This window comes from Symphodus melops (genome assembly GCF_947650265.1).
Source record: "Symphodus melops genome assembly, chromosome: 18".
Classification (NCBI taxonomy): domain Eukaryota; kingdom Metazoa; phylum Chordata; class Actinopteri; order Labriformes; family Labridae; genus Symphodus; species Symphodus melops.
Genome location: NC_136708.1, coordinates 14,659,149 through 14,674,175, shown reverse-complemented (window position 1 = coordinate 14,674,175; position 15,027 = coordinate 14,659,149). Strand labels below are relative to the sequence as shown.

At 38.7% G+C, this 15,027-nt stretch overlaps 1 protein-coding gene across 8 annotated transcripts in view; it reads right to left on the bottom strand.

The window, feature by feature from the left end:
• Positions 1–15,027, bottom strand: part of LOC306839834 (focal adhesion kinase 1-like) — a 55,832-nt gene that overhangs the window by 2,678 nt on the left and 38,127 nt on the right. For 5 of the 8 annotated variants that reach the window (XM_079368755.1, XM_079368754.1, XM_079368756.1 and 2 more), the window contains 16 exons: positions 14,059–14,115; positions 13,235–13,255; positions 11,530–11,627; positions 10,867–10,951; positions 10,662–10,762; positions 10,042–10,157; positions 9,546–9,646; positions 9,118–9,207; positions 8,801–9,005; positions 8,284–8,395; positions 8,103–8,177; positions 6,492–6,599; positions 5,866–5,970; positions 2,085–2,147; positions 1,481–1,520; positions 1,058–1,161 (listed from right to left, as the gene is read on the bottom strand). In XM_079368755.1, coding sequence (XP_079224881.1) covers positions 1,058–1,161; positions 1,481–1,520; positions 2,085–2,147; positions 5,866–5,970; positions 6,492–6,599; positions 8,103–8,177; positions 8,284–8,395; positions 8,801–9,005; positions 9,118–9,207; positions 9,546–9,646; positions 10,042–10,157; positions 10,662–10,762; positions 10,867–10,951; positions 11,530–11,627; positions 13,235–13,255; positions 14,059–14,115 — 1,481 coding nt within the window. The remainder of the gene's footprint in view (positions 1–1,057; positions 1,162–1,480; positions 1,521–2,084; positions 2,148–5,865; positions 5,971–6,491; positions 6,600–8,102; positions 8,178–8,283; positions 8,396–8,800; positions 9,006–9,117; positions 9,208–9,545; positions 9,647–10,041; positions 10,158–10,661; positions 10,763–10,866; positions 10,952–11,529; positions 11,628–13,234; positions 13,256–14,058; positions 14,116–15,027) is intronic. The other 3 variants (XM_079368757.1, XM_079368752.1, XM_079368753.1) reach the window with 1 other exon arrangement.

The following is a 15,027-nucleotide window of genomic DNA, read 5'->3' as shown; positions in this document are numbered from 1 at the left end:
TTTATGGTGTGTTTCTTCTACAACAAAGCGATAACCAGTTATTTATAGGAACTAATTCTACCACATGTGACTGTCACTACAAATACAATCATTTGACAGAACTGTAGATGCAATGAAAGACACACATATGTACAGTGCTAGAATTGATAAAAGGAAAACATAATGTTGCCTCTTTTGTTACACTTCAGCTTTACCTTTCTTTACCAGAGATATGTTGTTAAGAGAGCAGAGGGATTCGATTTAATGTGGACATCACAATTACATCGGGCGGATCACATGCATTGTTTGAGTGCCACTCTGGCTGTGTCCCTGACTTTGAATTGAGAAAGAAGACAAACTTTTATGTTATACAAAATAAAGTCAAAATACAAAAGTCTCTGCTTTTGGAGTTCTCAATGACATCCCATTCAACATCATTATTTGATCACAAATACTGTTTTAAGTGTCAAGTATCTACGTTCCTGTATTTTGTTTCGTCTCTGGTAAAGAAAAGTAACCCGAGGGAAATTAAGAACACTTCTCTAGTCGTGTTTGAACTATTAACTATCAACTACGTCACTAACTCTATGAGGACGAAAAACACACAAAACGATCATCTTACCCTCCACGGCTATAGCGAGGTGAAAGAGATGTGGTTTGGGTGGGAAAGGGATGGAAGGGGGGTGGTGTATGCAGATCGTGCAGGAAGTGGAAAAGGTTTGGCAGATAGAGAAATGGATGCAGCGAGACAGAGTCAGAAAAGCAGAACACAGGAAGTGATCAGATGTTAAACAGAAACAAGCCAGAGAAAAGGATTTATGCCATTGTCAGGGAGGGAGAGAAAGAAGGGGAGAGAAGAGGGAGAGCACATTAGGGCCGAGGCCAAACACAAGGTAACACAACATGCAACCCATCAGCATAATCATAAAAGTCAACTCATAACAGTTTCGTCAGAAAAGAAATATCCAAACCGAGCATGCAGGCACAATCGAATACAGACCAGACTGACTTACAGAATTAAAATAGTCAAAAATCAGAGCAGTGACAGAAATGTGTTCACAAACATGGTCATATCTACCTTAACCCCCTCATTGTAGCTGTCAATGGGACAGAGGCTGGCCAGGTTGCCAAGGTGACCAGGAGCACCGGGACGAGGAGGTTTCTTCGGAGGCAACACATGTTCTAAAAAGAGTTTTTAAGTATCATCAGTATATTTAATGTGAGCATGCCAAGTAATGTATGCACATTAGCTGCACAAAGTTGACTTAATGCTAAGTTATTTTAGCATCATCTGTAGGAGGTATGTTAGCATGCTAGGTATGAGTAGTTATTCATACATGAAGTTAAAATGATGCAGAGTAATGTTACAAACTACAGACTCAAGTCTAAAACTGAGGTTTACATTTGAGCATCTTAAGCTGCTGAAAACTTCTATTGTGCTTCCTTTCAGAGGGAAACATTTCAACCTAAATGGATAAAAAAGGGATGCTGGTTCTCTCACCTGGTTTACCTACAGGCTGGTAGATGTGCTGGCTTCCGCCCTGATCACACAAACACACATAAACACACCAGTTTAAAAAAATACACTCTTCCACTCATCTTTGATCACACCAAAGACAAAACATTTCAAACAAAGGCCTTAAAGTGAATTCAAACAGAAGAATAGAAACGCAACATTCGAAGCTGTTATTTGAAACTGTAATCTGCTCCAGCTGGTCCCATGTGGAGATCAGAAGGAGCTTTTTGTCTATGATTTCACTTTGTTTTCAGATATTTTATCCCACATATACAGTTAAATGGGACTTTGCTGCCTGTGCTTCTGGGTTTAAAGTTCCCATGAGCCTTCTGTGGTCATGTGGTTGGTGTGTAGGCAGTACCCTCCCTGGCACTCAGACAGAAATACATTCTCTTCTCCCAGTCGCTGTATTTCCTGTCTCTCTGTCTGTCCGAATTCTTTCCCTCTGCCGCCCTCTTGCATAATTGACATTTTTTGTATTTCTCCTCTTTGCTACGATCCGCTCTCTTTTATCTCTGTATTGCACCTCCATTTTTCTATCAGGTATGAACACACACACACACACACACACACACACACAGTGACTGACCGGTGTTTGTAGTGTGCCGTCCTCTCTGTCGATGCTTCCTCTGCTGTTTCTGGACTCTATCTTCTACAGGGAAGTAAGACAAAGACACATTACAAATCTTACAACAATCAAAAAGTATTTGTTTGGAAGCATTGGTTAGTCAAGATAGTTCTATTACAGAGTCGATGAACAAAATAGGAAAAATTAATTGTTAACACAGTCAATAAACAGTTTGATACCTAAAGGGAAACAGACATACATTATATGTAAATCAGATCATCTAGAAACAGAAACATGCAAAAATTCACATTTTATAATTCAACGAATATCTAAGTGCAGTTCAAGTTTAATCTACACTGCCTCAACACGATCTGTGAACAGCTACACTGCAAATCTCACTGCCAGCATTAAAACCAAACATGACTCCAAACTGCCTCTCTCTTTCCCTGTTTCAGTACCGTATGTGTGAAGCACGCCTTGAAGAGATGCATCCTGGGAGAATAGAGGTTGAGAAGAACAGGAGGAGGTAAGAAGAGAGTGGAGGCCATCGAAAGAAGGGCAAAGATATAGACAGAAAGTGTGAAAGAAAGAGATGGAGGTGAGGGAAAAAACTCAAGGCATAAGACGGATTCAAAGAAGAGACAGAACGTGGAAGATGGGGCAGCAGCTAAGAGAAATAAACGGAGAAAGGCAGAAAGCTTGAGTCAGAGAAGAATGAAGGGGGAGGAAAAGACAGACAGAGAGAGAGAGAGAGAGAGAGAGAGAGAAAGTTTTTCCAGAGGAGGAAAAGCTCCACTGAGCCACAGAGACAAAATCCTGCAGAGAAAAAGAACCAACAGCCACTCTGTTTCTCTCCCTCTGTCTGCTTCTCCCTCCCACTTTTTCCATCTCTCTGGATCTCCTTCTGTTTCCTCCTCCTCCTTTTCGCTCTCTCCCTCTGATGGCTGACTCCTCGTTCGTTCGATCCACCCTCTCCATCGCCCTTGCCAATCCCACTTCCTTTCCCCTCCTTCTGTCCTCATGTCTTCTCTTTTTCCTCATCAAACTTCCATCTCTCTTTTTAAGGTCTTCTTTACATTCCCCCTCTTAGCTTTCTGTTTCACCCTCCCGTTAATCCACCTTTTAAGCCATCCCACAGCAAATTAGACATTTCAACAAAGAACTCATCTACAGAGAGCACATACAATAGAAGAAAGTTTTCTTCTACTTTTATAAATTAAAACCACCGTGAAAAATTGTCTACGCGACATGTATCTTGGATTTAAACTTTTACACAAACAAAAAAATGTGTGCCAACAGTTTGGCCCCAGTACATCATTTTAGCATTATACATTTTATACTTAAAATAAATTAGCACTGATGTACACTGATGTGTAGCAATATCTTTTTTATTTCAACTGTATTTTTGGACAGCTGAAGAGATTCAGGACATGCCAGGATGAAGCGTAGGGGGTTGACATGCTCCTCCTCGCGTCACAACCGCTACGCTATCGGCGCCCCAGATGTGAAGCAATATTTACAGTACGGCTATTTTCATCCAGCTGAAGGGACGTCCGTTCTACCAACATTATATTCTGTCTGTAGTTGTAAGTACTGTACCAAAATACATTAATTATAGTTTATAAATTATGAAATGATAAAACGTGTAAAGTAGAAGAAAAGGAAAATACTGACAATACCAGAGTTCTTATTCATAACTGTACCATAAGAGTTTTAAGTCTTCAGTCTTCTCTTATAGAAATGTGTGTGAACACTTGTCTCTGGAATAGTCCTGCTTGTTCTCTTTTTATCGACAACTAAGGAAAAGTTCTCTGCAAATACAGTATGAACCACATGCCTTTTGTTTGTAACATTCAATATTCAATGTCTGTAAGGGATTCTTGTATGTGAAATAAAAAGGACTTCAACGTAATAACATCATACACTTTTTTAGGGTTAGATGAGGAACATTCTTGATCATATTTGGAAAGCTATTTTAGTATTCAATAAAAGAGAAGCCATTGGTTATAGACTCTTAGTCCAATGCTGGAGTGCTTAGTCAATTCAAATTCCCTCAAACAAGAAATATTGATATGAGAGGCTAAAGCTCGGCAGTGTTCATAAACCACAGCGCTCACTGTTGAAAAAAAGCCTCTCACTGCTGTTCTGTGGTCTAATCAGCTGAGTGTCATACTGATCATCAGTGACACTGAACACAGCTTTCAGCATCTCGTACTTGACGTCATGTGAGTAGAGCACAGTTAACAGAGTGAGGAGTGACTTTCTTCACACTGACTTTGTTTGTGTGAGCTGACCTGAGGTGCATCAGAGGGATGAAATGACAGTGCCTGGGCCTGCGCTTACATACGAGTTCCTCTGGTTTTTATAGAGCGTCAGTGTAAAGGAAGTGTTTGGTAAAAGGTTTATAAGGAACATTATGGATCAAGAAACAACATCTTCATCCAGTGGTTACAAAATAACACACGTGTGATCCGGGTTTCAGTTTGGCAGAGCGGACCTGAGACATTTACTCTTCTGTGGAGCAGCAGATGTGCCAAGATCACGAGTTTACGAGATTAATAAGCAAGAGCAACAGCGCACTAAAAGATACAGCATAGCTCCTTAATCTTCATCTCTGTGCTTTCCCCCCTGCTCCTGTCTTTCACTACTCCTACACTTGGCTTAAAAGGAAAACAGCAAATCAAGCAAGAAGAGAAACAATCTGTCCCAAGGAGAAGAGAAAAACAGAAAGTTGTTTTTCAAAAGTACTGATTTTGGCTTCTTTAGGGGAAAATCTTCAGAGACTGATGAGAGAAACAACTAACACTGAGACGGTGCAAAGAGCTCCTGTAGTTAATCTGAAAACAAGATATACAAAGACACTCTGAGGATATCATTGCTTTAATGTTTTTTTTTTCTTTTAGACATTTTCTGCTCTCTTTTTTCTGCATGGTTGTATCATGAAATTATTTATATTTCTCCACTGCTGAATAAAATATTTCAGTTTTATAAATAATAGTCCATTAGATAAGCAGCCTTTTTAATATATTTCTTTAAAGAGGACATATTATGGGGAGAGAAAACAGGGGAGAGGAGTATTTTTTATTTATTTTTAACCACAATCCAACTTGTGATGTCACCAGTTAAGAAGATTTTATACTGAGCATTGTTTCGTCTTGTAAGTCTTATACAGACCACAAACCAACGACTGGATGGATTTATTTCACATTTTGTGGGTGGATAGACACTCAGGTTGCCCAGATAAATGTTCAAAAACACTGTCAAAGTGGATTTGTCATAATATGTCCCCTTTAATAAACGCGTTACTGTTTTATCATCATCAAATGAAATGAATAAATCATCAATGGTTTTCATTTGCTCCTTTTCTGTAACATGTAACGATAAATGTGGAGCATACCAAATCCTAACGAACAAAGAACCCGGTCTGAGTGGGACTGCAGGTAGCTTATGTTAGCATAGTGAGATGTCATGTTACCGTAAAGATTCCTCTCCATTGAGCTACAAACGCTCATTAAAAGGAGGCATTCTTTCTGTGTTTATTTCCAGACTGACTCAGAGACTGTAACATTTTAATTAGTAGGGAGAGCTTATTCCTGGTTACTCTGATAAATGTTAATTGCGGAGTCATATTTCTCAAACCTTTCCAACAGAGGCTTCTGAGTGCAAAGGATTTGGATTCACGAGACAGAATGACTGGGTAAAACATTTCCCAGGAACTTCCCTGGAATGGGCCATTTGTACTGATGGTGTTCTGTTGAAAATATGGCAAACATTCACAGAAAAAAAAAAAGAAAGTGATTACCATGAAGCTCTCCTCCTGCTCCAGCCACCGCTGGTCGTCCTCCATCCGCTGTTTCTGCATGATCAGCCTTTCCTCCATCATGGCATGGCCAACACACCGACTCTCCTGTAGAGAAACAGGGCGGTTTTAATGACAGTTTTTTTCTTAAGATTTTTTAAAACATGTTCACACTAACAATGAAAATCAGTTTCTAATCCCTTTGTTTGAAAGATAAGACTTGATCTTGATTGATAGAGTTGGAAATCAAGGAGAGAGAGAGTGGGGATTGACATTTTGGAAAAGAGCCACTAGTTGGGTTTGAACCAGGGCTACACGCTTTAAGGACGGGGGCTTTCAAATTTACCGCTAGGCCAACGGAGCCCCACACTAACAATGAAATCTAAACCTGTTCATTTCCAAATAGCAGACAGGGGGACAACATGATGAGCTCAGTCATCTTTATAAGTTGACAACTTTTTTAAACACAATAGCTGTGAACTGATATAAAACCCACAAATGAGTGCAGGGATCAAGTTTCCACTTATTTTTTCTGTGAATTTTTCTTTCAAATGTTCCTACCAACCTGTAAATGCATACTAAATAAACTAGATGTATGCACATTTTGGTATGATTATGTGTGTATTAACCTCCATGCCAGGGCTCCACAGGGCTGTGTGTTCAGGTCTGTGCTGGCTCCACGAATCAGAAGGAGGGTAGCTGCCTCCTACTCCTCCTCCACCTCCATGGACTGTCGACTGGAGGAGGACAGAGAGACAGAGCGAGGGAGAATGATGTCAGTATTTCTACACTGTGACACAGGAATTCTCAGAAAAACATTCAAGTTTATTGAGTGTAAGCAGCAGAAAGCTTTGTGTTAGTTTGTAGTTTCTCATTCCACTTTATTAGCCTAATGGATGATGTGAAAACACTGTGAGAGATGTAAAATGACCTTCTATTTTGAAGGCTGCTTCAAAGTGTTTTCCTTAAAATTGCATGATGTTTGGGAATGTGCTTACTTAGTCCTGTATATTTTAAATAACAATAATAAATAATAATTTAAAATAAACTCATAAAATGAGTCTGTGACGCATCAAATCAGGAGTGATGATAAACACTGTTCTAAAGACAAAAACCTGAAGTGTTAAGCTGCGTTAAAATTGAAATTGAAAATGAAATTTATGCTACCAACATATATGGATGTTAATATTACTTGTGATATGATCAAGTTAGACTGAAATAGCAGTTCAAATTATGCACACCTTATAAGGACAAAGAAGAGAAGAGAAGAGAGAGAGAGAGAGACTTATTGCCCTAAAAGCTGGAGAGTGGCTATAATGTGTCTTTCAGCTCTACAGGAAATGCCTGCTGTCTGCTCGGTTTATGGGGAGAGGAATAAGTGTACTGAAAGTCTCTGACTTTGACACATGCATCACATGCCTGCTGTCCTTACACACAGTCTGTCATCTTTATAGTTATGATAGTGCTCATCCTGGAGACTTCGTAAGTTGAGATGATACATTTATAGAACCTCACAAAAAACAGTCCAGCACTTTTTGACTTTATCTTCTTCACTGAATTACATTTAGTAATCACCTAATAAGCTAATAAGCCTATGAGTCATAAAATACACTTTTATGTAGTCACAAACAAGATAGTTTCAAAATGTGTGTGTGTGTGTGTGTGTGTGTGTGTGTGTGTGTGTGTGTGTGTGTGTATGAAGCATCAGAATCAAGATGACACAAATTGTACTCTTCCACAAAAAAAAACTGTTTGTTATTCTTGTAATAAACAACTACAAAAACAGGTAGATTGGACTAACAAACAACAATACACATTATCCTGTCCACATTGATTTCCTATCAGCCATGCGTTCCATCAAAGTAAGACACTCTTATTCAAAGCGAGTTCAATCTTTTTCAGATCACCTGTTCTGCTTGAAATTGTTCATTTGATCTGCTCTTGGGGGAAACGTCAGGATAAAAAAGAAGTTTAAGAAGAAAACAGAGATTTGAATAAACCGAAAGAATGAAACTATAATTATCATCTTGAATAAAATTGTGTAAGTTAAGTTTCCTATTTCTTTGTCTGATTGATTGATTCTGATATTTTACAAAACAAGTCAAAACAAAAAAAGTTTACTTCTTCTGATTTGGTGTATTTTCAAGTTCACCCTGAGCTTTCTCACTAAGAAAGCTGTATGATTGTATGTTTGTGTAATGAGTCGATGGGCTATCTATATACATGTGTATTCTTTGTACCGAGAAATGATTGAGTTGAGGGCTTGGGAAGAAGCCTTCACTGGAGCGAGGACTGGGGTATCCTGGTCTACTGGGCTGCAGACAGAAAGAAACACAGTTTGTCAGCCACCGAAAAGACACAAGAACTAAAAACCCAAACTAATCGCAGAACATATTCACTAATGTGATCGTTCAGCCTCACTTTTGGCGGAGCTTCATCAGAGCCTCCAGAGTCCCAGGACACAGTGATTTGTCTCCTCATCTCCATTCGAAGTCTCTCCTCTTGTTGAAGCTTCTCCTCTTCGAGTATGGTGCTGCAGAAAGTTAAACGCAAACAACTCATCTTTAGTAGCATTCAAAATACTCCAAAACGGGTCAGAGTTCTGCAACGAGAACATTACGTAAGAGAATGAAAGTGTGACAAAAATGTACTCAATAGTAGTTCAGTACAGTTTAGCATTTTCCTCTGCAATGTGGCAGAGTAGAAGAATAAAGTCATTGGCACAAGACAAAAAAAACTAGATTAGTACGAATCAAATTCCACTGCTGCAGGTGAAGTAACATTTCCTACATGTGAATGCTTCTCAGAACAATAATGATGATAATAATAATAATAATAATAAAACAAGTCTATTTTTGGACAAACAAAGCCTCTCATGCGTTTGTTTGTATACTGTACATACAAACATAGAATGGCAAACGAGCAGACGATTGATTACTTGAGTTGTGTTTTGAGCTCGGTGAATCGCGGCCGCTTGCTCGGGTCATACGACCAACATTTGGTCATCAAACTATACAGCGTGGGCGGACACTGAGGGGGCATCGCCAAACGCTCGCCGTTCTCTATCCTTCCAATCACATCGTTATTTTTCACCCCCTGGAAAGGCTTGATGCCATACATCAAGATCTCCCACATACACACTCCTATGGAGAGACAGAGGAAACAATAGCAAAGGGACTTTTAAGGAGTATACAAGTGTTAAATAATTATTTTCCAGCGGTGGAAATAAACACATCACAAAGCATGCACACTCACCAAACATCCAAACATCACTGGCAGATGTGAATCTTCGGAAGTTGATGGATTCAGGTGCCATCCATTTGATGGGAAGTTTTCCTTTAGAAGCTGAGAGAAAGACAAAGAGTCAAGAGTGTTCAATGACTTTACAAACAGACATTTTATTCCTCTGTTACTTCAATTTTACAATTTCTAGAGAGTTTTAAAAACTAGAGAAAAAAGAAAAGAAAAGAAAACTCTTTCCACATCATGAGCAAAGGGCATTTCAGATAAACTGCAGTACCATGATTTCACCTTTTGATGGTGGTAAAGTACCAGTATCCACAAAACATAATTGCATCGTCTGGATTAGAACTAAAAAGACACTTAAAGCTGAATTGGAGTATCTTTTGTATCAATGTCATACCAGAACAAATCTATGCATCACTGTATGTTTGTGTCTTTACCTTTGTAGTACGAGCTGTCCTCCATGTATCGTGACAGACCAAAATCCCCGAGCATCACACAGTCTACTGTTGAGACCAGCACATTCCGAGCTGCTATGTCCCTGTAAGTCAACAAGGGGCTGTGATTACTCACGGCATAGATTTCTCTCTGTCACATGTGCAATATATCTGAGTGAAATAAAAACCTATCAAAGTAATCAAATGAAAATAAATTACACCCACATAACCAGTATTGGATAAAGTGGGCCAATACATGACACGCAAACAAAGCAAGTTTATTAAACTGTGATACTTAATTATCCCACAACCACAAAGGAAACTATTTGGTGCAGATTGATAGTGAACACGTGCATTTTCAGACATGTGCATGGAGTCACAAAATTAAAAATACAAAATGATTATATAAGAAATGAAAACCTTTAAAAGATTAGTTTGGTCATCAGATAAACAATAATTTAAATCTGTCAAACATTCTGTGTTTTTTTTTTTTTTTTACCTGTGTACGAAGCGTTTACTCTCAAGGTATGCCAGCGCTGTGCTGAGCTGGTAGGCAAACAGAATCAGAGAGGCCAAATCCAAACTGTACTTCCTCACCTGGAGGAATGAACGCAGCTGTACAGAGACAAACAGAGAGAGAGAGAGAGAGAGAGAGAAGGAAGGACAGAATAACGGGGTGATGTAGAGAAGAATTTTGGTTTGTCTTAAATTGTATTGAGTTTAATGAATCAATGATGTGACACAAATGTTCAAGATTTTGTAGTCTTAAAAAATTCTATAATTTTGTTACGTTTGTTCTCAAAGGACTAGAAGACAGGTTTAATGTTTGATAGTCAGCCTTTGTGGTAATTTTGTCCGGATGAGAAATCCAGCTGCACACGCAGCTTAATGCAAATATTTTGAGTTGTGTGCATGTGTGAAAAGGGCTAAAGTTGTCTTTGTGGTTTATGTAAACAGTATACCGCACAATAATTGTGTGTATGATTATTGATACTTAATGTTTCTTCTGTTGTACTGTGGAAATCTAATATAGTATATGATGCATCAAGAACTGTACAACTGATGAGTAGTTTCCATTTTCACTTTGATTCAAGTCTGAGGCACTTTTCTCAGACTTACTTCTCCAAGTGTACAGAGCTCCATGATGATCCACACGGGGTTCTCTGTGATCACGCCAATCAGTTTCACAATGTTAGGGTGGTCAAACTGTCGCATTGTCACTGTGCATGGGACAACAAAACAAATCAGCACACACTGACACACAAACTTCAAATGTAATGTACGTGAAAGTATTCCATGCGTTAAAAAGTCAGTGTTCTCTTACATGCTTCTTGCAGGAACTTTTCTCTGACGCTGTCTGACGTACAGTTCTTACACGTCTTAATGGCAACAGGAAGAGATGGTTTGTCCTGCAGGAATCATGCCACATTAATTCCCAAGTTAGCACATTAGAGAGAATACAGGATGTGACTAGCTGAGGTCAGTAGCTTAAAAGAATAATAGATTTATTTTTAAAAAGTGCTTTTCTGAATACTCAAAGACGCTTAATTTACTTCCAACATGAATTACTATAAATAATTAACCAACAAAAAAACTTTAAATCTTCCATGTTGATGCAGCAAAACAATAACACACACACTCCTATATATATTTCAATATAACACTCCTATATATATATATATATATATATATATATATATATATATATATATATATATACATATATAAACGCCTGAATACAAATTAAATTTAAACTAGTTTCCAAAGAAAAAATAAATGTAGTAATTAGTATAAAGAGCTTTGACTTACACTTTGTATTAAACCTAAATCACTGAAGCTGAAAATTTATTTTCCAAGACATTGAAGCTATTTAAATCAACCTTCGCTTGCAATGCCTCAAATTACACCAATGATACCTGATGAGTAAATTCTTCTACCACTGTTGTCAAGATGCATGGATGTTTATGTGAGTGTGATTTCACCGTACCGGGCTGTTATAAACTCCTTGGTGCACATCTCCAAACTGGCCCTCTCCTATGCAGCGGCCCAGCTCGATCCTGTCCCTCTGGATCTCATAATCCCGGGCTGAGAGAGGAGGAGGTAAGAGAAGAAAAAAAAAGGCGTAAGAGAGTAATCGATTTGTTCTGCTGGTTTCCTCACAGTGGAAACAATGAAAACATCACATCTGACATGCTTGTTTTCAATCTGTGTGGGGGTTACCAGGACGGAACAATCTGGATGTTATCATGAATCTGTTTTTATCACAGGAACTTAAGGGAAAGTGTTCAAAGTGATGATTAACTTTATACAAGTCAAATGATCGTCCTTTTTGGTAAACCTCAGACAAATAGCACATCAAATGATACTAAAATGAACCAAAAACAATTTCCAAACACAAACCTTATGACCCATATTTGCTGATCAGATTATACTCCATTAACACACACGTCATGAGACAAACTTCCACTTAACATGCACGCTGTACTATATGTGTAGATATGACTATAAAATCCAAATATTCAATAAATATGTGCATGCCAGAGTCTGATTATCATGCTGACTCAGGGAAAAATCTGTTCTACATGGAGCGGATGATTTTCGAAAAAGGTTAATTCATAGAAAGATCTGTGCTCAACGCATTTAAAATAGAGATCATGTGTCTTTTTAAAATCCTTTGAAAAGCAGAGATCATTTAAGCGTCGGTGTTTGACTTTCACAGACTGATTATAAACTGAGTGTCTGGATCTGTCGAGACACAGCACTAACTTCTTTATAAACTGGGAGTTCATCCAAAATAATTTCAATCCCGGTGATTGATTCACAACTACATGTTTGACATTTCCACGCTGACACTGATGCTTTATATAGATTTCAGCCTTGTTGTAAAGGTCGTTTCAGCAGAGTTAAGCTACTGATCACCTGCAGTCAGAAAGGTGCTTAAGAGGCTTGTGCAGGATATTGACCATCTTCTAAAAGTCCACTTATATGTTAGGCTAAACAGACTGCTGCTATTTGACTCCAACAGACAAACATTGAAGTCACACACAGGAATCATTAACCACAGCACATCCCCATTACAATGACATGAACAGCACGTCATCTATTCTTATGAATTAACAGTTGCTCCAAACAACAACAACAACAAAAACAAAACATGGATGACTAATAAGACAAAAATCAACCACAGGAATGAATCATGATTAACAAATGAAAACACTGACATGATGGTGAAATGAGAACCAAGCCCATAAACAATGTAAGAACTGTGAGGCTGTTCAGATCCAGAGGTCTGGGTAGAGCGCACGAGCTTCAATTCTGATTAATGAAGAAACACTTTGCATTGTTTATGGACTGACTCTGCCTCTTTTTTTTTTGTTTTGTTTCCAACACCAGATCCAAATGAACTGCTCCCAAACACCAATGACCACAAAGTCAACAACAAACTGGGGGTTAAGTGTCTCAAGTCTTGTGTTTTTTCTTTGCCAGATACTAATAGTTAAAGTCAATCCAATTCTAGCTGTTTTTACTGTAAAAAAAACAGTAATCGATGCCGATACTTAAATTTGATTCTATGCATTGGCTGGATTGATTTAGCACCATTAAAAGGTTAGATTGTGTCTGGCAAAGGAAAACATGAACGAAAATGTAAAATGTGAATCTTTTTTCACTGGAATAGAGACCGTGAGTTTTACCTTCAACTACTCCATAGCTGACTGTGTTGGTGATAGGAGAGAAAAGGAAGGAAGGCAGATGAAGGGGAGAGAGAGAGAGAGAGAGCCAGACAGCAGCTTTAAGATTGAAAATAGTACACGGACACGTTACATCTGATTTAGCTGATCAACATTGTTAAAAGATCTAAACATCTGCTAAAAGGTGGTTACTGTCACACAGCTTCATTTGAAACAGAAAGTAGACACACATACAAACTCCAACTCAGAGAAGGATAATATATCAGATGTCTGTTATATAGAGGAAGTCTCAAACAGAAGCAGACAAAAGAGACAAAGACATGAAGCCAGACGGAGAGTGATAAATAGAAAAAGACTGCGGGAAGAAAGGAGAAGACAGTCTGTTTTTCCTTGTCTTTTTTTTAAAGTTGGCCACGCAATCAAACACATGAGCACTGGCCCAAAACGTCCACAGCACAACGGAGCTGAACTTCTCAGCACATTCACGACTTTTTGTTTAACATAAGAATGAATTTGACAGATGTACTGTGAGTGCCGCTAACAGTGTGGGGTTAAAGCTCCCGTGACCTCTCGACGTTTATGTCAGAGCTGAAAGCCTACTTTAACTGGTAAACTCTCTGATGTGTGAGTGTGTTTCCTGGACGGGATTCACACTACACTCTGCTAGTAGAAAAAGCAAAAAAGTAATGAAGAGTCAGACTGACGAATGCGACTGCAGAACAACGGGGAAGGAGTAGTTTTTAAAGGTTCTCTTGCTTCTGTTTAAAAGAAGCTGAGACTATCTAAATTTAGTTTGCAGATATTGTGCACAAAAAGAAGTCACTTACTTGAGGGCATAGTGTATGTGTCCTCTTCATCCACTATTTCAGCATAGTCATCAGTCTCTGTAGCATGAGATACACATAAATGAAGTAAAAAAAAACAACCAAGATTTATTACAAAACACAGGAATGCAAGTTGAGTAAAAAAAAAAAAAAAGAAACACACAAAAACAAAAGAGAGGGTCATGCACACGTTGCTCGGTTTGCCGTGCTCTACAGTATACAGGCTCCCTGATATTCAAAGACACGTGTACAGTCAAAACAAAACTGCAAAAAAACAACAACAACAAAGAAATAGCATACATCTAAGTCGTAGTTTTGAAAAACTCCTAACTCTCTCGTAGCTCCTCACATTATGACTCCTTCCCTCTCAACACACACACACACACACACACTTGGCGGAGAGTGTCAGCTGAGCATGTGTTGTGCATATCTGTCTGTGTGAGAGCAGCTGGCAGCAGGGTTGTAACTGTGGCGATGGAGGAGTGGAGGGAATAAAGGAGAAGATAGAAAAGAGCATGCTGGAGAAAGAACAGAAAAGAGAAACGAGCCAAAAAAAAAAAGATGCAGGAGAAGAAAGAGTATGAACAAACCGAAATGAAAGGGGGAGAAGTATTGGGTCAGGCTGTCATGTAAGCAGATGGTAGCGTTTAGGCTCAAATCTGTGCAGAATCAGACAGATAGGGCACAAAGAGCGGAAGAGGACAGAGCCAGCAGAAGAAAAAAAAAAGGGGAAAAGATGGACTGAGTCTTTCCAAACCAGATGGCGGTGTTTAAAATAAAATCAGCGTGCAGACTCAGCTGTTGGAAACAAGAGTCAAACATCTGCTGTCCTTGACGCTACACTCTCTCAGCTCTGCTTAGGATTCAACCAAATCTGTGGGAACATGGCACTACATTGATCTGAAATCCTTTTCTAAAGCTTGTGGCATTTTATTTTATTATATATCTGCCACCAAGAGAATCCGCCATGAA